Here is a 21,765-nt window from a genome sequence, read left to right on the forward strand (position 1 = left end):
GGCGTGTTAGAATGAGCCGTTTTAGGGGGGCGTGGCAGAGTCTTAACTTTGATAAAGAATATCTCTTTGGTTTTGAGACTTTAGTCTTTGCAACTTCAGGGATCTTATCTATGCACAATCAGCTTGTAACACTCCAAAGAGATAGGAAAACTTGAAATCGCATCATATGACCCCTTTAAATCAAACCCTGGGTGTATTAAGTGCTCAAGCTAGTACAAAGTTAACAATCAGGAAATAAAAAAGAAATTAATTCTGCAACTAAGAATAAGAAGTACTAATATAAGAATGATAGAAAAGGAGATTATGATATGTGATGATTATGAATACATTTACAAAGGGTATTTCTGATTAAGGATATTTCCTTAAAATAAGATTGGTGTGAATAAATAAATCTTCATGCAGTTGATAAATAGATGACAGAGTGACAATTAATCATGTAAGACAACGGCTAGAAAAGTGCCTGAATATATTTATACAAATATGTATTTCCACTGCATGATTTGCTCTGCAGTCCAAATACGATTAAAATAGTACCAGTTGGAATATGAAGGCCTAAAATGCCTTACTGCCTAGATCGGTTTACTAAGAACACAAGTGTGTCATGGTTTCTTACCACCATCTACTGGTAATTTTAGGAACTACAGTCGTTTCAAGCAAAAGGGGGTGTCAGAAAGACAAACATGTTTATTTGAATCTCGATCACAGTTCCTCCTTTGTTGTAATGAGACCTGCAGTAAAGTAGGAAAAGAATTTTAGAGCATATTAAAATGTGACATAAAAAGAGAGACCCCACACTTAATTGTTTTCTGTAATGTACAACACCACATTTTAAAGCAATCATAATAAACATAATACAAACATTAGACTAACAAAAAAGCCATTAACTAATATTAAATAAATATCAATTGTTTATGACTTGTTGAAATTAATTATGAAATGTTCATTCTTTAACTGATTCATTCATTCTTTATTTACGCCTTATATATTTCCATTTAAAATGCAGAATTATTACACCAGCTTTATTTGAAAAATAAATATAGTACTGTTAAAAGCAATTTATTAATTAAACGTAATTTAATGTATTAATTCAATCTCGCTCTCGTCGTCCAGTGCTATTTTAAAAACACTGCACTTTCCCGAGATGCATCCGTTCCAGCTCGTCTCCTTTAGACCAATCAGAAGCATGGTGAAAAACCCCTCTTCTCTGATTGGCTTAAAGCTGCAGATGCGCGATTTTCAAAGTCAGCAACTGCAGCGCTTGGAGACTCGTAATCAGAGTGTACAGCTAATAGAGTGTATTCCAATAATCTGCGCTATTGGTGGGATTTTAAACGACTTTGGCAGCTTATTTGATCTGCTTTTAAAGGAGTTCAGGTGAACGGTACGTGCGTTTGCTAATTTTGCTCTTATTAGTTTGGTTTTGTAATTTATTTTGGTTAGGCGCCATTTAGGCTAGACAATGTCATACTAATGGATCTGCGGGGCGGGTGTTTGCAGTATATTTGTGTACGTTTATATTTTTTAAATGGCTCAATATTTATATAAATGATTTCCGGTATGACTTATATATTTGCTTTTTTGAAACCTAATTTTGTTTAAAGGTTACATTTAAAGGACATTTTCAGACCTGGAGCACGGAAGACGCTCCTTCAACATGGCTTCATCACAGTTACCAGCAGTTAAAAAAGACGAAAAAGGCAGAAATATTCAAGTGGTTGTACGATGCAGGTAAATGTAACCGGTTTTATGTGTAACAGTTATTTATATTTTTTTGTAAGTAGTGTAAGAATGCCTCGATCACATATTTTGTATGTTGTGCTGTATGACCAATAACCAACTTGCATATGTATGGTTTTTATACTCCTAGTTTAAAACCCTCTTTATTTATTAAATTATACCCTGCAAACATAAATTTTAACATTGTGTTTATTTATTTATTTATTTTTGTTCTGAGGCCAAGACGGCTTGCCCCCACATGACACGATTTAAATGACCAATTTATGTAATTGATTGCTGGCTAAAACCATGGTTTGATCTTTTATTTATATATATATATATATATATATGTATGTATATGTGCTGATGTTTTAGCCGAAAAGCCTAGAATAGGATGTTTATTTTTATCTATTTTCTAGTGTAATGTTAACTTCCGGCTGTTCTACTTTGTCTTTTTCTTTCTTTTCTAAATAAAATTGTGTGTATTTATGAGATGGAAATGAATAACTATACCATTCTCATATCTGATGTGCGATTCACAGACCCTTCAACACAGTGGAGCGTAAATCTGCCTCTCATACAGTTGTTGAATGTGACCAGAACCGAAAAGAGGTGATAGTCCGTACTGGAGGCGCCACAGACAAAGCAGCAAGAAAAGCATACACTTTTGACATGGTGAGTGTTTGGCTTGTTTTCCACGCACATCCTGAGTATTAATGTCATTTAATTATTTTTTTCCTGTGTAGTAATGCTCATTAAATTTGTCATTTCAATTGGTTTAGGTTTTTGGTCCTTCTGCCAAACAAATTGACGTTTATAGGAGTGTGGTTTGCCCCATATTAGATGAAGTTATCATGGGCTATAACTGTACTGTCTTTGCGTGAGTATCTGTATTTTAAATGTCAAATCATTCAACTTTTTTATTCTGAGTTTTTGGACCTAGAAATTTTATTTGGTTTCTATTCTACATTTTAACTAAAGTTATATTTTTTTCCATTAGAATAGCTAAAAAGCTGGCATGGTATTAAAAAAAAAAAATCTTATATATTTATGTAATGGATAATTTCTTATTGGTTTAAGATATGGACAAACTGGAACAGGGAAAACCTTCACAATGGAGGGTGAAAGATCACCCAATGAGGAGTTTACTTGGGAAGAGGTAATATTTGAGTCAAAGTTTGGCTGTTCTGCAGCAGTGGACCATGTGTCAAACCAATGTTGATTAAAGGGACCTTATACGTTCATTTAGTGTCTAAGGCTTCTAATGTTAAAGTTTTCTTGCACCAGTAACAATTTTAAGTCCTCATTTTGACTCTCTCTGAATAAACTGCTTGTATTTACAACTTTACCTTTGAGAATAATGATAATGTGTTATGCTCTTGCATATTGCATTTGAAATGAAGAAATAACTGCTTGTTTATTGAGGTTTTGCTATTGGGCCACAATATAGATGCCATTATTTGCATGATATGATTTGCTCAGGGATTGATCAGGGTTTTTCCCCTCCTTCCTTATTTCTTTCATGGTTTCTCTTACAGGACCCTCTGGCTGGAATCATTCCCAGAACTCTTCATCAGATCTTCGAGAAACTGACCAATAATGGCACAGAGTTCTCTGTGAAGGTTTCTCTGCTGGAAATCTATAATGAGGAACTGTTTGACCTTCTCAGCCCTGCTCCAGATGTCACCGAGAGACTTCAACTGTTTGATGATCCCAGAAATAAAGTATGCTTTTTTTGCTTTGTTTCTGAAATGTATTATACTGATAATATCCATAGATAATTCCTTTTAAAAATGCCATGTGTTTATGTTTGTTAAAACAAGACATTCTGTATATCTGTCAGAGGGGTGTAACCATTAAAGGTCTGGAGGAGATCACTGTACACAATAAGAACGAGGTGTATCAGATCCTGGAGAGAGGAGCTGCCAAGAGAAAGACAGCCTCCACGCTCATGAATGCTTATTCCAGGTAACAACTGAATCCATGCTTCCCAATTTAAATGGAGAGAAGACTACATGTATGCCTTTGTGGTGTTTTGTTTATGGTTTATAACTTCTCTCTTTTTTTTTTTTCCACCAGTCGATCTCATTCAGTGTTCTCTGTGACTATTCACATGAAAGAGATCACACTGGATGGAGAAGAGCTGGTTAAGATCGGAAAACTGAACTTGGTGAGTTTACTTTCTTCAGACACTGTTTTAATCTACAACTCTGGTTCAAAAATAGTTCATCAGCATTGAAGTGTTTTTAAAATCAGCAACTCATGTTTTACTCTGTTTAGGTGGATCTTGCGGGTAGTGAGAACATTGGGCGATCTGGTGCCGTGGACAAGCGTGCTCGTGAAGCAGGCAACATAAACCAGTCTCTGCTGACTCTGGGTCGTGTAATCAAGGCTCTTGTGGAGAGAGGGCCTCACGTACCCTACAGAGAGTCCAAACTCACTCGTATTCTGCAAGATTCACTGGGAGGACGCACCAAAACCTCCATTATCGCCACTGTGTCTCCTGCCTCCATCAATCTGGAGGTGTGTCTTGTGCTGCTAGACTTTGTGCTGTTTCGTACTTTATTTTGTCCTTGTTATTAGGAATATTGATTTATAATTTAATTGTAGGAAACTCTGAGCACTCTGGACTACGCTAACAGGGCCAAGAGTATCATGAATAAGCCAGAGGTCAACCAAAAACTCACCAAGAGAACTCTGATCAAGGCAAGTTTCTTTATTGTTTGTACATTATACATTTTCATAAGATTTCCTGAACTATATTCCCAATTTCTTCTTGTTCATGCAGCATTGACCAACCTATTCATGTTTCTAAAATAAATGTTGTAGGAATACACCGAGGAGATTGAGCGACTGAAAAGAGATTTGGCTGCCACCCGTGACAAACATGGAGTGTACATCTCTGTTGATAACTATGAGTGAGTTTTGCATGTATCTTTATTCATTTTATTTTTTTAAATTCTCACCAAGGCTGCATTTGTTTGATCAAAAAATGGTTAAATATTATTAGAATTTAAAATGACTATTCTATTTTAGTACATTTTAAAATGTAGTTTATTCCTGTGATGGTACAGCTGATTTTTTTTATATTTTATTTAACAGCCATTACTCCAGTAATTAATGTCACGTGAATTGTACATTGTCTTTATTTTTTGTAACAACGTACAGTTTTCCTGTCACTTGATCAATTGAATGTCTTTGCTTAAATTCTTAAAAAAAAAAAAAACTGCTGTTGACAAGATGCCTCAAATTAAATAGTCAACATTTTTCTTTAGAAAACATTATTTTTCTTCCTTGAATTGACTTATTTTTAGTTTGATTGGAGGTGATGATTCCGAATTCTATTTGCCCATTTACAGGAATATGAACAGTAAACTGATGTCTCAGGAAGAGCAGATTACAGAGTACACAGATCGGATCGCTGCTGTGGAGGAGGAGCTCAAAAAGGTGAGCATCTTTCAAATCCATTCTGCTTCTGCTTTTCTGTGTGTACAAGTCCTGCCAACTTCCACTTTTGAGTGTTTGTGTGATGGCCTGACAATGAGTGATGTATCTAATAAATTGTGCTTGTGTTGGCAGATTATGGACTTGTTTACAGACAGTAAGCAGAAATTGGACCAGTGCACTGAGGACCTGCAGGACAAGAACGAGAGACTGGAGGAGACTCACAAGGACCTAACAGAGACCAGGCACCGCCTCACTCAAGAGGAGTACATCACTTCACAGCTCCAAAGCAATGAGTGTCAACTTTACAACACTGCTGACCAGGTCTGTGAATCAGATGTGCTGTTTTGTGCATACTATCCTATCATTGCATCACCAATGTTAACTCGATCTCTCTCATCCAGCTGTTGAACACTGCTGAGGTCAGCACACAGGATGTTAATGGTCTCCACGCTAAGCTGCTAAGGAAGAGGGAAGTTGATCTTCACAACGGGGAGGTCCAGCAGAGCTTTGCCCAGCGCATGGAGAACTGCTACAACAGCATGCAGACCTCACTGCAGGAGCAGAGCCACAAACATGCTGCTATAATTGACTATTACCGCTCTTCTGTGGGTAAGATGCATTACGTGGCTCCACTCTCAAAATGTAATATGCTCTATTGAGGGGTTTAAAATCACTTCCAGCAAGAAAGTATCTCCAGGAAAACAGTCACGTTAATGTCTGTTTATATGTCTCTGTGTAGGTGAGCTGCTGAATACAAATGGAACAGTGTTTAAGGAGACGTTAGGTGCTGTCTGTGAGTCTTACAGCAGTATTAAAGGGGCTGTGGGAGATGGTGTGGAGCGGTGCAAGGAACGAGTGTTGCATCAGAAGAAACTCTCTCAGGAGGCTCAGAATAGCATGCTGGAAATACTGGTAAGAACTCCATGATGTTTCAAATTGTAAACGGTTTGTTTGACAACCTTTTGACATTGGTAAATGCTTTTTTTTTTTTTTTTATGCAGTCTTGAAACCATCAATGGTCTTTTCAAGGGTGTTTAGATATGAGTAGTGGTTCTCAGTCTTTTTGACTCCATGGCCCTCCATTATTTACAAAAATATTCAAAGACCCCATAGACTTAGTTTGAAATAAGTATTGAAAACAAAGCTATGGTCACTGTTACTTCCCGTAAATAAAGGATGATTTATGGTTTAAAGGGATAGTTCACCCAAAAATGGAAATTACCCCACGATTTACTCACCCTCAAGCCATCCTAGGTGTATATGACTTTATTCATTCAGATGAATACAATCGGAGTTATGTAAAAAAATATCTTGGCTCTTCCCAGCTTTATGGTGATCGAGATTTTGAAGCCCAAAAAGGTGCATCCATCCATCATAAAAAGTACTCCTCATGGCTCCAGAGGGTTAATAACATTTGATTATGATTTTTATTTTATTTTTTTTCCCCCAGGATGAACACCGACAGCATTTAGAGGAGATTTTGGTTTCCCAGGCGGTGCCAGGTATCAGATCTGTCATGGCCATGAATGACAATCTGAAGCAAACCCTTCACAGATACAACTCTTTGGCTGAGCAGGTATGCTTCAGAAGAATGTACGTGTTTTTATGCCAGTTTGACTATTTTGAGATTTGTAATTGGTCAAATTAAAATGTCTCTTACAGATGCAGGGTCTGAAAGCAGAGATGATGTCATTTTTTGACTCTTATGTTGAATCGTTGGCCAGTATGCGAGAGTGCGCTGTGCAAGGCTTCAACACTCTGCGTGCCGAGCACGACAAGCTCAAGCAACAGATCAGCCAAGCTGGAAACAGCCATCAGGCAGTAAGTCTACTCCCACTGACAGTTTCTTGAAGAGGAGGTTTGTGTTTAAACCAAGTGATCACATTTCTTTAAACTGATTGGCTCAGATGTTCACAAGCTTTGTGGGTGCTGTAAATGTCACCTATTGGCCACAGGGAGGCTGGTTCTGTACATGCTGAAATGCTCAGCAGGCCTCAGTCGCTTTCCAAACTAGACCAAGAAAAACACTTTTTAAACATGAGTATTTGAAGGAACCTTATAATGACAACATTTGGTCTCATAACTTGCCTAAATCACTTTGACCACTAGAGGGTTCTAAAACTGCTTAAATTGTTCCTTTCTACAGCGTGTGGCCGAACTGGTTCAGTGTTTGCAGAACCAAATGAATCTCTTGGCGGTGGACACTCAGACTGACTTTGAGGGTCTTGCACAGGCAGCATCTGCCCAGATTGTTCCACTAGAAACGCTACAGAGCTCCATACAGAGGTGAGAGGGCATTCACAACAAATACCTTCAAGTTTTCTATAACAAAACCCTAACAAATCTTATCTTTATTGTAGTAAATGCACTGTGTCTGAGGAGCATACTGTGTCTGTCCGTGCTCGGCTGGGTTCCTCTGTGGATGGAGTTATAACTGAGCTGAATGGGGTGACTGAAGAGGGAGAGAGGACGCTGGAGGAATGTGCTGGTTACTGCAGACACCTGCAGACATCAGTGGACTCATTGGCTGAGTCGGGACTCAAGTGGTGTCACGAAGCCAGAGGTTCAACTGAGAATAAAGCCCAGGAACAGCTCAAACTCATCAAGGAGACAGACACAGCTGTGCAAGACCTGCTAAAGGTTAGTTTGGGCTTGTCCCAAAAATGCCCACATTGTGTGTTTACATAGAAAGACGATTGAAAAATAGCGCAGTGGAATAGAAAAATGTGTTCTGTGTGAATGGCCCGTTATAGTGTTTGCTAAAAATAAATATAAAACAAATAAACTTTACAGAGCTTTATTTACACTTTTATTTAACACTTTGTACTTCTAAAATAATAAAACTTCTGTTCAGTAGTCCCCATGACAGATGTCATAATTTAGTAATTATGATGCTTCTATTTAAGTGGTGAAAAAGTAGATGAAAATATTGAACTCCTCTCTTTGCCAGTAAAAAGTGCAACACTTTACGTTTTGCTATATGTAATTCCTAATTTATTTAACTTGCACTAAAGTTTTGGGACGTGTGATGGAATATGCTTAGCCTTAATGTTGTTCATTTAGTGTGTGTGTGTGTGTGTTAAAGGGGTCATATGATGCGATTTCAATTTTTCCTTTCTCTTTGGAGTGTTACAAGCTCTTGGTGCATAAAGAAGATCTGTAAAGTTGCAAACACTAAAGTCTCAAAACCAAAGAGATATTCTTTATAAAAGTTAAGAGTTAACCACACCCTCCTAAAACGGCTCGTTCTAACACGCCCACACATTTCTACCTCACTATGTGGGAAGATTTGAATAACGGGCGTAACATTTCCGTCTCACGCTTGAGGTATTCGGCCAATCACAACACATTGGATAGCTGGCCAATCACAGCATACCTCGCTTTTTCAGACCGATGAGTTTTGTAAAAATCGACGCGTTTCAAAAAGGCGGGGCATATAGGAGGAACAATAATGTACAGTATGTGGAAAATAATGTGTTTTTTGAACTTTAAACCGCATAAACTCATTTCATTACACCAAATACACAAAATAATGTTCTTTTTAGCAGCATCATATGACCCCTTTAAGGGCACTAAGCTTTGGCATTTATCAGGCTTGGGACAGTCTTGCTTGCTTCCTGTCATGTGGCCAAGACTGTCCTTTGTGTCTGAACCTGTTGAATGGAGAAAGTTAAAGAAAGTGAGTTTTTTTTGTTTGTTTCTTTTTTGCTAGTGCTAAATCTTTTTTACTCTTATGCGTGCATGCAGTCTGTTGAAGAAAAGGGTGAGAAAGCTGTTAAAGACGGTGAAGCCCGTTTGAGTCACATGCAGCAAGAAGTAGAAGGAATCCTGGGTCGTGTGGAATTGCAGACCGGCAAAGATGCGGCTACCTTGCAGGAGCACAAAGAGATCCTCTTCTCCATCAACACTCAGGCACTGGACACAGTACACAACTTCATCAGCTCAGAGCTGCGGCAAGATTTACCAACGGGTACATGAGAAGCTGTGAGGGGAATGTAGTCCATGTGTACTGGGCACTGATGTGACGTGTATTTTTGCAGGAACGACTCCTCAGCGTAAGGAGTATGTGTATCCACGTGTGCTGAACAAGCCGAGGAGTCGAGAGGAGCTGGAAGATGAGTTCAGAGCTCAGCAGGAGCAGCTTCAGTGTGCACTGAGCCAGTGTGAGACCGTCATAGAGGCAGAAGAGGAGAAACCTCACGACCAGGTATTACAGTCATACGTTTTGACCATCCATATTCCAGAGCTAGTCAGTGGAAACACTGTCTGCTTTTTAAATTTTATTAAGCTGTAGATGCTCTTGTGTGGACTGGTGTAACCTCAATTCTGTTTTTAGGACTCTCTGGAGGATGAAGTCAGTGTTTCTAGTGACGGAAATGTCACTGAACAGTCATGCTCTGATGAGAACCTGATGTGTTACGAAAACGGAAGGGTTCCCTTTTTCAAGGTGAGACAATTTGGACCCATTTATTGTCATGCACAGGCTTAAGGTCCGGTCACATTAGCGCAATTTTTTTGGGCCAAAGAAGGTCCATTGCATATTTTCAATAATGTAGCAATGTGTGATGCACACCTCGCACAAAAGTCACTTGAACCAAGCAGCTTTCTGTCGGTCAACGTGAAAAACCCTGAACCCATTTCCAAATCTGTGTTGGGAAATATTTTGCCCTCAAGCAAAATTCCCAATTGCCAATTATTGACAATACTTTCTTTTCTTTTTTTTTGTCTGATCAGAAGAAAAGCAAGAAGGAAAACTGCAATAAGTCACTGAACCGTTCAAAGGTGGAGAATGAAAGCACGTCTACGCCACCACGTTCTAAACTACCACTCAGGTGTCAGAATTAACTAATTATATTCTGGTTTTTATTCTTTCCATGTATGTCTTAAAGAGCATTGTTTTAACTATATGTGTATGTCTTTTTAAATATGACTTGTCTATGTATTTAGCTTTCATATGTCTGTTTCCTCAGTCACAGTTCAATAATGTTTTAACGTCAGGGTGATTTCTTTGTTACCTTTTCTGTTAGTTTCATTAGAGTTTAGAGCTTGTTTTTTTTTTTTGTGGTTTTTGTTAAACATTTGTATGTTTAATTTAAAAGCTAAAAGAAAATGATCCACTCCATATTTGAACCAATAAATATATTTTTAAAGTATTGTTCTGTTTTAAAATGTTTGTATAAAGTTTATTCTTTCTATTGCATTAAGTTTGTTGACTAACATTGGTGCTCTTTGTAGATGTATGTTTTCCTCAAATTTAAGAGACATAAGGTTCTTACTACAAGAAAATCATGTTTGCGGATTACTGCATTTAATAAAGAAATTAAGACGTAAGAATTGTTGTAACCTTATTTTAGCAAACTTTACGTATTGTGTAAGAAATGCATCATTCAAATTTGTAAAAATCTGGGCCCGTATACATAAAACCTTTTATCTTCCCACTAAGAGTTCCCCTAAATAGCAGTAAAAGTTCTTAGCTAAGAGTTTTCTCTTAAAACCTATTCACAAAGCTGCTGAGACAAACTTTTACTAAGGAATAGAGAGAAGTCTTAAGCTAAGAGTAAGGGCTGGGTTGACCTTGTTGCTATGGATGATGTCAGCATACTTCCAAACAGTGCACACAGTGATTGGCTGATAGGGGTCTCTGTCAGAGATTTATTCATAGAAATATTGTAGAGTGCAATATTATATTGCCATATTCAAATAAAGGTTTAAAAATGCAGGCTAAGTGTCACTAATTAAACAAGTATATGTTCAGCTAATTGTCAGCCTCTTACATGTGTGCTTCTCATAAACAATTAGTGAATATGCATATGAACAGCCTTTTAATAAACAGTAGAATAATCATGGCTGATAGTAAGGCATGCAAATGTAAAAGAAAACCAAACTGGGCGTAAGAACAGCTGTTACTTCTTGCCCAACTTGTTAATGAAAACGAGGATATAATCAAAGGAAAATTTGGAATTGGGATAACCTCCAAAACCAAAAAGAAACTAATGCATGGGAAAACGTGTGTGCAAATAAATGCAGCGTGTTTCTAAAATGTTTATGTTCCGAGGCAGATTGCTGGCAACAGCCATTTTAGCCCGGCTGAAAAAAACAATAGAAACCATCACAGAATTTTTAATGGTTTTACTGGTTATAATGGGAATTGTACTGGTTTTAATGGTAACTGTAATGGTGCCTGTTGGTCTCTACTGGTAATTGGTCGCCTTCTATTGTTGGCTTGTTAAAACCACTAATGGAACATGTCCCAAAACACACTACAGAAAACCATTTTTAATTATTTTAATGGTTAAAAGTTGATGACTTGTAATGGTATTTGTAGTGGAAACCATTAGAATTTCTGTGATGGTTTCTATTGTTTTCTTCAGCAGGGAGGATAGTATGGGATCAGATAGGGAATCTGATCCCATAGGATAGGCCTAGTTTGTGGTTTGGTCTTAGTGACTTAGGAGTCCTCTTCACTACTCCTAACGTTCCACAGATTTAGGAGCTAGTTTTAGCGCAAAAACGCTGTGAAATGCTCTTAGCGCAAAAATGTTGGAGTCCTAAATTTAGGATTGACACGCCCATTATTTTTAAGATTTTCTCCTAAATCGGCAAGTTATGAGCTACTTTTAGCCTTAAGATGTTTTGTGAATACGGGCCCTGGTGTTTATTCTGAGAAGCCAAGTAGAAAAATATTAAATCCTATTTATTTATTTTACATTTAATCATTTAGCAGACGCTTTTATCCAACGCAAATTACAAATGTTATTTTAAATGTTTTTTCTTTACATTTGATTTTTCTCGTCCCTGAATTTGTGCACAAATGAGCTTTTCATATTTTGATTTGCTTGCAGTAAAACAGGCCTATCTGAACTTAAATGTGTACTTTGTTTCTCCGAATATGTATATCTGGAACGTTCTACTAATGTCTGGATAATAATTGACACCTGAATGATGACATCGATTATAATGATTTGATAATTTCATTCCCCTTAACGATAACCATTGATTTGAAAATACAAAGGATTTTAGACACTTAATTTTAGTCCAAATTAGTACAATTAAAAACAATGTGGTCACTAAAAGCGCTCGTTTCAATTTCTTTTTCCACAAAGCGTTAATTGCTGAGGTCCAATCAGAACAGCGGTCTGTACCACGTGTTTGAATAACACATTCTCGTCCAATCAGGACCGCTGTGTACCACGTGGTTTAATTCCGCGTCTGCGAAGGGAAGCCAGATTACAGAGGAACATCTGAAACCTCAGTTGTACTCAAAGCCATTATTAAAAATGTAAATATACACACAATGGTATGCAGTCGGATGATCTGACCCTGGAATGGATTTAGAGGAGGCTTACCAGGTGGTTGGAGAGTTCGGTAGACACCAGAAGCGGATGGTCACCATCCTGGTTCTCCTACAGGTAACAGATGATAGATGCAAATCCATAAATTCTGGACAGACATGTGTTTGTGTAGTTAAATTCCTTTATATTTCTGATCACACAAGCCAGTAATCTATGCAAAATGTATATTTGATGGATCAAAACTTTGAAGCCATGTCATATTTGCATTTTATCTTCAGGGGATGGGATGTCTTTGCTTTAATTCGACCTAGTTTCAGTAAATCATTTACGTTAACATGTGTTTACGTATGTCATTAGTTTTGGGTTTCCATTTTAAGATCCTGGAACCTGAAGTCTCATACAGCAATGATATTGCTTTGTTGGCTCTGAAAACGGAAAATGTTTGTATATCAAGCAATATTTTGGATTCATTTTCAGAGTTGTATCCTGCTTTGATTTCCTTTCAGACTTTCATTTCAAAAAGTGTGTTCTTTTTTTGAGTCAATAGTGTCTAAAAAAAAAAAAAAAAGTATTAAGTCATAAATATTTAGAAATATGATATGAATGGAACTATTAGAACCTACTTAATATAAAGAAAAATATCTAAAAATTCCAAACAATTTCTTTACAATTTGTGGGATGTAGCTTAAATATTATGTTTATGGAACCATCCATATTTAGGTGATTTAAAGTTATTTAAAAAAAAACTCACCAAAATCTGTCTAATGTTTGTCTTATAGCAGGTGAATACGGAAATTAAGTTATAAATTATTTTGTGGTGAGAAGGGATACAATTAACATTATAAAAGAAGTCTGTATTTTCTAAATTATCCTTTTCTACTGCATTGGTAGGTAAGATATAGTAATAAGGTTTCTTTCAAAGATGCACTTTATATTTCTGTTTTTCTTCATTTTAATATATTTGAAATAACCTACATGAGTTATGGCCATAATGAGAAATAATAAAGAGAAAATTAGATGATATTAACATTCTAGTGATCGTCTCTATATCAGGGTTTTTATTTGAACTGATTTGAGATCAGATTGGATATTGTTCATTTGCTGGTAGGAAACTGGGCCTAGATCATTAAAAGCTGAATAACCTGAAATATTTGTCTGGTTTTTACAGATTTACATGGCATGTCAGACCATGCTCATAATTTTAGTGGGTGCTGTGCCAGAATATCACATAGAACGTGTTACTGGAGATCCGCATGATGATATAACACAAAGTGTGAAATTCACAAAAGACGTCAGCTCAATCGTGACCGAGGTAAGAGACTGTCATCAATTTAGCACATTAAACTAATTTGTCTTAAACTTGGCTCATCCTTTCAAATACAAATCACACCTATACTTGATATCAAATAGGAAAGAACTGTGTATTAATCATTGTGTTTGGTCAGGACAGCAGGTATATGCATACATATTTGAACTGTTTGATATTCTGGTTTGTTCTGGTCTTTTTATGCAGTGGTACCTGATTAAGCATGAAGCCTACAAAGTAAACTTGGCTGGGTCTCTGTTCTTTGCGGGTGTGCTGATCGGAAATGTCCTGTTTGGACCACTCTCCGATAAGATTGGCAGGAAGCCGGTTTTCCTTACTAGTAAGATGGAGCTGAACTGGTTTCTGTTCTTTATAATAGTCTATAATAAAACCCTAATTCTGCAGTCTGGGTAAATGTTTGATTGTAGAATGTCAGCCTTATAGTAAGTGTTCATTTTAAGTACCGGTAATGTAGGACTAAAATTGGAAAATGTTTCAATTGATAGAATGTTTCATAAGGAGGGATTACATCGTTGTAATATTTGCATACTGCTTTGTGATAGGTCTTTTATTTTTTGCATCTATTTAATCATCTATAACTGCTTTACATGTGATTTTAATGCGCAACCAACTGAAAACCAAAAGCAAAGAAACAAACAAACATAAGGCCTAAACCTTCCTAAAACAACAGTTGAATGTGTTGCTGTTCTGGTGACCTCTATTAAAACTGTTCTCTCTCAGGTCTGTTTTTTGAGGTCTTGTTTGGGTACGGAACAGCGTTAGCGCCAAGTTATGAGGTGTTTGCTGTGTCTCGGCTGCTGGTGGGAATGATGAACGGAGGAATGGCGTTGGTCTGCTTTGTTCTTACTCAGGAATATGTGGGGAAGTCCTACTGGGCTTTGACAGGTACACATGAATTAAGATTTAAATCAGTTTTGTTGTTTACTTTGACAGTAGTCATGTAAAGCTTATGTGATTGTCTGTGTTTCAGGGACCTTGACTAATATGACCTTTGCAGTGGGCATCGCTCTGTTTGCTGCGTTGGGTTATTATGTTCAGCCGTGGCGGAACCTAGCAGCTGCAGCCAACTGTCCTGGACTTTTGCTCTTCCTGCTCTGTGTGTAAGTGAGCGGTGTGGTCAGATAGCTACGTCCTGTTTAACTAACGGTGCTATGTAAAGCTGCACTTAGTGTTGGTTTAGGACACTTTAAGCATTTGTAAAAGTATATCTTGAACAAAAACAAAGATTAGAAGAGTTTTTTTTTGTGTGTTCTGTTGAAGGAAGTGCGAAAAAATGATACACACTACCGTTCAAAAGTTTGTGGTTCATATTTTTAAAAGTTTGGAAGAAGTAAATTAAGACAATTAAAGTAACTGTTTTCTGCAATATGTAATATAAAAAAAATATTTATTCCTATGGTAGTGAAGCTGAATTTTCAGCAGCCATTACTCCAGTCTTCAGTGTCACAAATGATCAAAAATTGTCAGAAAATTTGAATATGCTGATTTGGTGCGCAGGAAATATTTATTATTATCAGTGTTGAAAACAGCTGTGCTGGTTAATATTTCTGTGGAATTGTGATACATTTTTTAAAACATTTTTTTCATAAATAGAAAGTTCGTAATGACTTTATTGATCAATATAATGCATCCTTACTGAATAAAATATTAATTTCTAGATTGTTAATCTCTAAATTCATAGTGTAAATTATATTCTTTTAAATGTTTATTCATTTGTTTATATATGTGACCCTGGATCACAAAACCAGTCATAAGTAGCACAGGTATATTTGTAGCAATAGCCAAAAATACATTGTATGGGTCAAAATAATGGATTTTTCTTTTATGCCAAAAATCATTAGGATATTAAGTAAAGATCATGTTCCATGAAGATATTTTGTAAATTTCCTACCGTAAATATATCAAAACGTAATTTTTGATTAGTAATATATGCATTGCCAAGAACTTAATTTGGACAACTTTAAAGGCGATTTTCTCAATATTTTTATTTATTTATTTTTTTTGTACCTTCAGATTCCAGATTTGCAAACAGTTGTATCTCGGCCAAATATTGTCCTATCCTAATAAACCATACATCAGTGGAAAGCTTATTTATTCAGCTTTCAGATATATTGTATAAATCTCAATTAAAAAAAATATACCCTTATGACTAGTTTTGTGGTCCAGGGTCACACACACACACACACACACATATATGCATGTATATGTGTATATATATATATATATATGTGTGTGTGTGTGTGTGTGTGTTTGCATATATCAATCTTAATGAAGTTAAAGGTCACTTAAGTGTACTTAAAGAAATAACACTTTAATGACTGTAACCCAATTAAGTACATAATTCATGTCAAATTAAAGGTTTTACTTTAAAGTACATTTTTTATAATTTGTTTTAATAATCTTTTGCCATGCTTTATATATATAAATTACTGGTTCTACCCAGTTTTTGCCATAAAATTTGCCTAAATTAACTAAATACTACATTTTACATTTTGCCCTTATAATAAATACATAAAAAACATGTTATACAAATATCATTGTCAGAAGGTAATTACTAGCTTAATAGTCATAATACATGTGCAAAGCAAGTCTGACTTGCATGATTTTCTGATTTCATTCCCCTTCTTCCCTTTCTTTTCTGTGCTTTTTCTTGTATTCCATTGAATAAATGTTGCAAAAAGCTTCAGGAAAAATATTAAGCCTGTATCAAAAACATTCTCAGAAAATATTCCCCTGTCAAAAGGTTCAAATCATATTGGAATCTTATCTAAAATGTCATAATGTCTCTTGAACATGAGAAATAAGAATATGTCTGGCTAATTACCATGACTGTGGCAGTACTTTGCCAGAATCTCCACGCTGGCTTTATTCTCGGGGTCAGACGGAGAAGGCTGAAGACATCCTGAAGGATTTTGCTGTGAGGAACGGGAAAGGCAGAATTCCAGTGAAGCTCCGGCGGGCCGTCAGCACCAGCACTCCGGATGCATCCAGCCCTGGGGTTTTCCAGCTGGTCACACATCCCATACTGCGCTGGAGGACTGTGGTGCTCATGTATGTGTGGTGAGTATTTGATAGGAGTCTGTAATATTTCCAAAAGCTATATGTTTATTTCACTCTTACAGTATTATGCCAATGATCTGTGCATTTTAATGTACTCATTCTGTGTGTGTGTATGTGTATAATGCAGGTATGCGTGTAGCCTTGTGTATTATGGGTTGACCCTCAGTGCCAGTGAAGATAAAGGTAATCGTTACCTTAGCGTTGCCATGTATGGTCTGGTGGAACTCCCTGCATACCCTCTCTGCATGTACTTCATTAACAAACAGTGGTAAATGCACTCGCACGATCACATCCACACGCTGCAGTATCAGACTCTCTCACATTATTAGCTTAGTGCGTTTGTTTGTTTTTCTTTTAGGGCAGGCCGGAGGAAGTCAATGGCCAATTTTCTTGCATTTGCAGGCGTATCCTGTCTGCTCACAATGTTCGTACCTGTATCAGGTGATCATCTTTCCAAATACATTAGGCTTTGATGCCACTTGGTTTATTTTTGGATATTTATGCAATTAATTGTTTCAGGAATGATACATTTTGGGTCCACACACACACAATTGGTCAAAAGTGAAATAATTAACATATAAAAATGTTTTTGAAAGAAGTGTCTTATGCTGCATTTATTTGATCAGTAAAAATGGTAATATTATATAAATATAATTACAATTTAAAATAACTTTTTTTATTATTAAATTGTGAAATGTAATTTATTCCTGTGATGGCAAAGCTGAATTTTCAGCAGCCATAACTCCAGTCTTCAATGTCACATGATCCTTTAGAAATCATTCTAATATGCTGATTTGGTGCTCAATTATTATATAAATAGACTCAAATTATTATTAATAATGTTTATTATTATTATTATTATTATTATTATTATTATTATTATTATTATTATTATTATTATTATTATTATTATTATTATTATTATTATTATTATTATTATTATTATTATTATTATTATTATTATTATTATTATTATTATTATTATTATTATTATTATTATTATTATTATTATTATTATTATTGTGGAAGCCATGATACATTTATTTAAAGATTCTTCGATGAATAAAAAAGTTTAAAAAAAAAATGTATTTGAAATAAAAATATTTTTTAATAATATACATAAATGTCTTTACTGTCACTTTTGAATTTAATGTGTCATTGCTGAATAAAAACATACATTTTCTTCCTTTTTATTTTAAATCTTACCTACCCCAGACTTCGAATGGTAGTGTATCAAGGTTTCCACCAAAAATATTAAGTAGAACAACTGTTACCAACATTTATAAAAGAAAACATTAAAAAAAATCTAATTTCAAATTTTTGACCAGTAGTGCTAATATTCTCTGTAAACATATATCATGCATTTCTAATTTGGTTGTCTAAAGCCTGTTGTTTGCTTTCCTCAGGGTCCTTATTAAGTGCCACGTCACTGGCTCTAGTGGGAAAACTGATGGTCAGTGCTGCATTTAATATTGTGTACGTGTATACGTCAGAGCTCTACCCAACTGTGATCAGGTACAGCCAACGCTTTTGCTGCATGTGTGATGTCTTTTGTGCTTTAGCTCTTTTACAATTGTCATTTTAAGTAAAAATTATTATTAAAATGTTTATTTGTATAAAACGTGTTTAATTCCTTACAGAATAAGATTCTGTGCTTGAGCAAACAGTGCCCTCTAGTGTATGCTATTATATACGTACAACCCAAAAGTCCCTCACTGCATGTGCTGGGTGAATTTTAATGTAAGTGTGTGTGTGTTAGGAATGCAGGGCTGGGTGTGTGTTCCATGTCCTGTAGAGTTGGGGGAATTCTGGCACCGTTTGTGCCGAGTATGGTAAGTAGCTGTAAGCTGTCTGACTTAAGAAATGCCATTTTTCCCCCTAAATAATATTTTCTTGTGTGATTAATAATTATTAATGTGTTAATATATGCATTCATAGATTTTATTAATGTAATGTGGAAACATTCTATAAAATTAATTAATATTGTAAATATATTTTATCAGCTTTATTATTATTATATTGATTGATTGTGTACTGATTTATTGGTAATTGTCCAGAAATCATTGCACACCTCCATGCCATTTATGGTGTTCTGTTTGAGTGGGATTTCCGCGGGCTGCCTGGGGCTTCTTCTGCCGGAGACACTTAATAAACCTGCTGCTGAAACACTTGATGAACTGTCCAGCCCCACCTACCAGCGAATCTTACAGCCGCAGGTAAACATGAGCATGACAGAATTGTAATTTCATAAGATTATTAAACTGTCTAATTGCATAACTCCCTGGAGTACTTACTTCTGGTTGGTTGATCACGGCATTCTGCCGCCAAATGTTTTTGTATAGTTGCATGTGTCTTATATAACAGTCTTCTTACACTTACATTTACTGTTATGCTTTTGGCAGATGTTTTATCCAAAGTGATTTATATTGAATACATATTTCACCGAACCCGTGACTTTGACATTGGTAGCACCATGCTCTGCTGTTTGTGATGCAGGAATACATAATAAATAATTATTGAATACTTAATTAAGTATTGTAATTATTATAATAAATGTATTGTGAATAAAATTATAATAAAAACTGCAGTATAAATAAATTCAGCTGAAATCAATGTTTCATGTGTCCAACAAACTTGTTTTTTTTTTTTATATATATATATCTTGCTGTACAAGTATCCCAATGAGACCTTTTCTTCATTATGGATTTTTGTGTGTTTTATAGGTTCACCTTTTGGAAGAAAAGCATTTAATTGACCACAACGGGGCTGATAGTGACTGAGACAAAGACCTTGAAAACATTATATTACACCTGTTTACATACATTCCTTGACCATGGTCAGAATTTCGTGCCATACACTGACTCACTGAAAGACTAAAGGTGCCTTCCAGAAGAAATCTGTCTGCTCAAAGGATCAATTCAACAGATTTAACTGTCAGGACTAATTTAAAATAATGGAAAACGGACCAGAATCTCATTCGTTCACTCTTTTCTCATAATGTCTGACAATTATGACAACTAATTTCATGTGTTTACTGCCATTTATAAACAAATGTCTTGTTATTTTTTTGTGAGCTGTGACATTGCATTCACCAGAGTGTATATATTAGCATTCAATTAATAATCAATAATGGCTGCAAATTTCAGTGATACTGAATCTTAGTTTTAGGTTGTTTTAAGGAAATGGTTCACTCAAAAATTAAAATTTTCACTTATTTACTATTTTAAATCTTTACCGACAATATTTTTCCATCATACTCATATGCTGGTATTTTTTCTGTGCAACACACACGTAGTTCGGTCATTGGACACTTGATTTGAAATTCAATAAATATTATCAGTGAATAAATTAGATTTGGGATTCATACTTTTATTCATGACTTTTTTTTTTTTGCCTTTGGTGTTTTACTGAAAAAAAATAGCAGCATGTTGGTTTGAATCAACACGGGGGTGAATAATAGCAGAATTTTAATTTTGGGGTGAACTGTTGTTTTAAGAGACCCTTTTTTACCATTATTGATTGTTGTTTTTCTCCAAAGGGAGAAGTGAAGTGTTAAACACATATATTTGTGTATATTTCTGTACAGTGCTAAACATGCATTTGTGTTTATCCTGAGAGTTAAGGGAAATGCTTTGAAATAAATGCCTCATGTATATTGCGCATGAGCGTTTAAGTCCGTTTGTCACCAGTAGATGGCACTGTGTTGAAGGCCACCTCCCCTGAACTGAAGTCACCTTTGACCTGTTCCAGTCCTCGTGGTGATGATGTCAGCGTTGACGCAGGTGAGCAGTGCTCAGGTAGACCACAGGATTCAGGAGCTGGGAGTTTCAAAGAAGCCGGCACAAAACTTTCAACCACAAACCTGTTTGTTTTGTTTTGTTTCCGTCTCTCTTTCCTTGCTGTAATCGCAGCCTGTGGCGCTGCATGTAGCTGACGGAACAGGTTGAGAGAGAGCAGGCATTAACTATAATAACTGTTTTCATTCTGTAAGTCTTCCTTCAAGGCCTGGCGGGCGTTATATCACCCTGCACAAGGAGATAAACAGCAGGTACAGAAGGTGTGGTCTCTTGAGTGCATCATCTATACCATGCGTTCAACTTATAATAAAACAAATTATTTTGTCTGTTATTATGTTTGCAATACTGCAATTCATCAGCAAAATTTAAATGAACTGTTTAACAAAATAAATCATCAAAGTAAGTCTTACTAACTATATATATATAAACAACAGCTTTTTTTTATTTGGGTGATGTTATCAAGCCCTCTTTTTAAACACCACATTATTTTTGTAGTGGAAGCCTATAAGCCTGGGGTAATGTGACTTTCCTGCTTTCAGCTCATCACATTCAGAAAGCACAACAACTGTCACACACCTGTACAGAAAAGTAGTTCAGGTTCAATATCAGGTCAGTATCATTGTCTGTGTTCATATGGGTGTGGGAAGAGAGTGTTCGAGAGGTGAGCCATAAACACAGGTATGAAGCCTGAGGAGGAAGCCAGATTTCTGGAAAATCATAGAACAATATGACCTGAGACTGAACTCGCCAAGATCATTGCTGCAGGCCATACTGTACCGGTTCTTGTGTCTTGTACCGGTCTGTATAAATAAGCAACAGAACCTGTGAAAATAATGTCTTCAGAATAAAGGATGAAAATAACAGGAATAAACAGCTGGTACTGGGCTTACTTATCCAAACTGAAATGTTTGTGCTTTGTTGTGTTTTAGCATATATATATATATATATATATATATGTATATGTATGTATGTATGTACAGTATCTCACAGAAGTGAGTACACCCCTCACATTTTTGTAAATATTTTTATTATATCTTTTCATGTGACAACACTGAAGAAATGACACTTAGCTACAATGTAAAGTAGTGAGTGTACAGCTTGTATAACAGTGTAAATTTGCTGTCCC

The 21,765-nt window shown here is 35.9% G+C and overlaps 2 protein-coding genes across 5 annotated transcripts; both read left to right on the forward strand.

The window, feature by feature from the left end:
• Positions 1 to 1,234: 1,234 nt before the first annotated feature.
• Positions 1,235 to 10,494, forward strand: LOC107750849 (kinesin-like protein KIF11). 3 transcript variants are annotated; one of them, XM_016566393.1, is made up of 23 exons: positions 1,235 to 1,381; positions 1,602 to 1,728; positions 2,259 to 2,391; positions 2,499 to 2,596; positions 2,797 to 2,875; positions 3,255 to 3,440; positions 3,560 to 3,684; positions 3,796 to 3,886; positions 3,997 to 4,239; positions 4,327 to 4,422; positions 4,546 to 4,634; positions 5,076 to 5,163; positions 5,296 to 5,484; positions 5,565 to 5,772; positions 5,903 to 6,075; positions 6,614 to 6,739; positions 6,826 to 6,984; positions 7,310 to 7,449; positions 7,524 to 7,803; positions 8,911 to 9,133; positions 9,204 to 9,370; positions 9,500 to 9,610; positions 9,898 to 10,494. In XM_016566393.1, exons 2-23 carry the CDS (start codon positions 1,655 to 1,657, stop codon positions 10,006 to 10,008), a joined length of 3,189 nt encoding a protein of 1,062 aa, XP_016421879.1. In that variant the 5' UTR covers positions 1,235 to 1,381; positions 1,602 to 1,654; the 3' UTR covers positions 10,009 to 10,494. The 3 variants fall into 3 exon arrangements, with proteins under 3 accessions (XP_016421879.1, XP_016421882.1, XP_016421881.1); XM_016566396.1 differs by having other exon boundaries at positions 9,901 to 10,494; XM_016566395.1 differs by lacking the exon at positions 1,235 to 1,381 and adding an exon at positions 1,418 to 1,506.
• Positions 10,495 to 12,334: 1,840 nt separating this feature from the next.
• LOC107750851 (solute carrier family 22 member 15-like) lies at positions 12,335 to 21,199 on the forward strand. 2 transcript variants are annotated; one of them, XR_001641191.1, is made up of 13 exons: positions 12,335 to 12,572; positions 13,624 to 13,767; positions 13,969 to 14,101; positions 14,503 to 14,667; positions 14,753 to 14,882; positions 16,621 to 16,842; positions 16,970 to 17,110; positions 17,201 to 17,283; positions 18,249 to 18,357; positions 18,602 to 18,674; positions 18,900 to 19,058; positions 19,566 to 20,890; positions 21,179 to 21,199. XR_001641191.1 is itself a non-coding variant. In XM_016566398.1 (12 exons), the coding sequence occupies exons 1-12, from the start codon at positions 12,489 to 12,491 to the stop codon at positions 19,620 to 19,622; spliced, it is 1,500 nt and encodes a 499-aa protein (XP_016421884.1). In that variant the 5' UTR covers positions 12,335 to 12,488; the 3' UTR covers positions 19,623 to 20,899. The 2 variants fall into 2 exon arrangements, 1 of the variants encoding a protein (XP_016421884.1); XM_016566398.1 differs by lacking the exon at positions 21,179 to 21,199 and having other exon boundaries at positions 19,566 to 20,899.
• The last annotated feature ends 566 nt before the right edge of the window (positions 21,200 to 21,765 follow it).

The sequence above is a fragment of the Sinocyclocheilus rhinocerous genome, unplaced genomic scaffold, assembly GCF_001515625.1.
Source record: "Sinocyclocheilus rhinocerous isolate Xijiao unplaced genomic scaffold, SAMN03320098_v1.1 scaffold392, whole genome shotgun sequence".
Taxonomy (NCBI): Eukaryota; Metazoa; Chordata; class Actinopteri; order Cypriniformes; family Cyprinidae; genus Sinocyclocheilus; species Sinocyclocheilus rhinocerous.

Bases quoted from the DNA above. Each gene is read 5' to 3' on its own strand.
- LOC107750849 (XM_016566393.1), top strand. From the start codon at position 1,655: ATGGCTTCATCACAGTTACCAGCAGTTAAAAAAGACGAAAAAGGCAGA. The intron at 2,392-2,498 runs GTGAGTGTTTGG...CAATTGGTTTAG, and splicing joins AAGCATACACTTTTGACATG to GTTTTTGGTCCTTCTGCCAA. The intron at 4,240-4,326 runs GTGTGTCTTGTG...ATTTAATTGTAG, and splicing joins CTGCCTCCATCAATCTGGAG to GAAACTCTGAGCACTCTGGA.
- LOC107750851 (XM_016566398.1), top strand. From the start codon at position 12,489: ATGGATTTAGAGGAGGCTTACCAGGTGGTTGGAGAGTTCGGTAGACAC. The intron at 17,111-17,200 runs GTAAATGCACTC...TTTTTCTTTTAG, and splicing joins TACTTCATTAACAAACAGTG to GGCAGGCCGGAGGAAGTCAA. The intron at 18,358-18,601 runs GTACAGCCAACG...TGTGTGTGTTAG, and splicing joins CTCTACCCAACTGTGATCAG to GAATGCAGGGCTGGGTGTGT.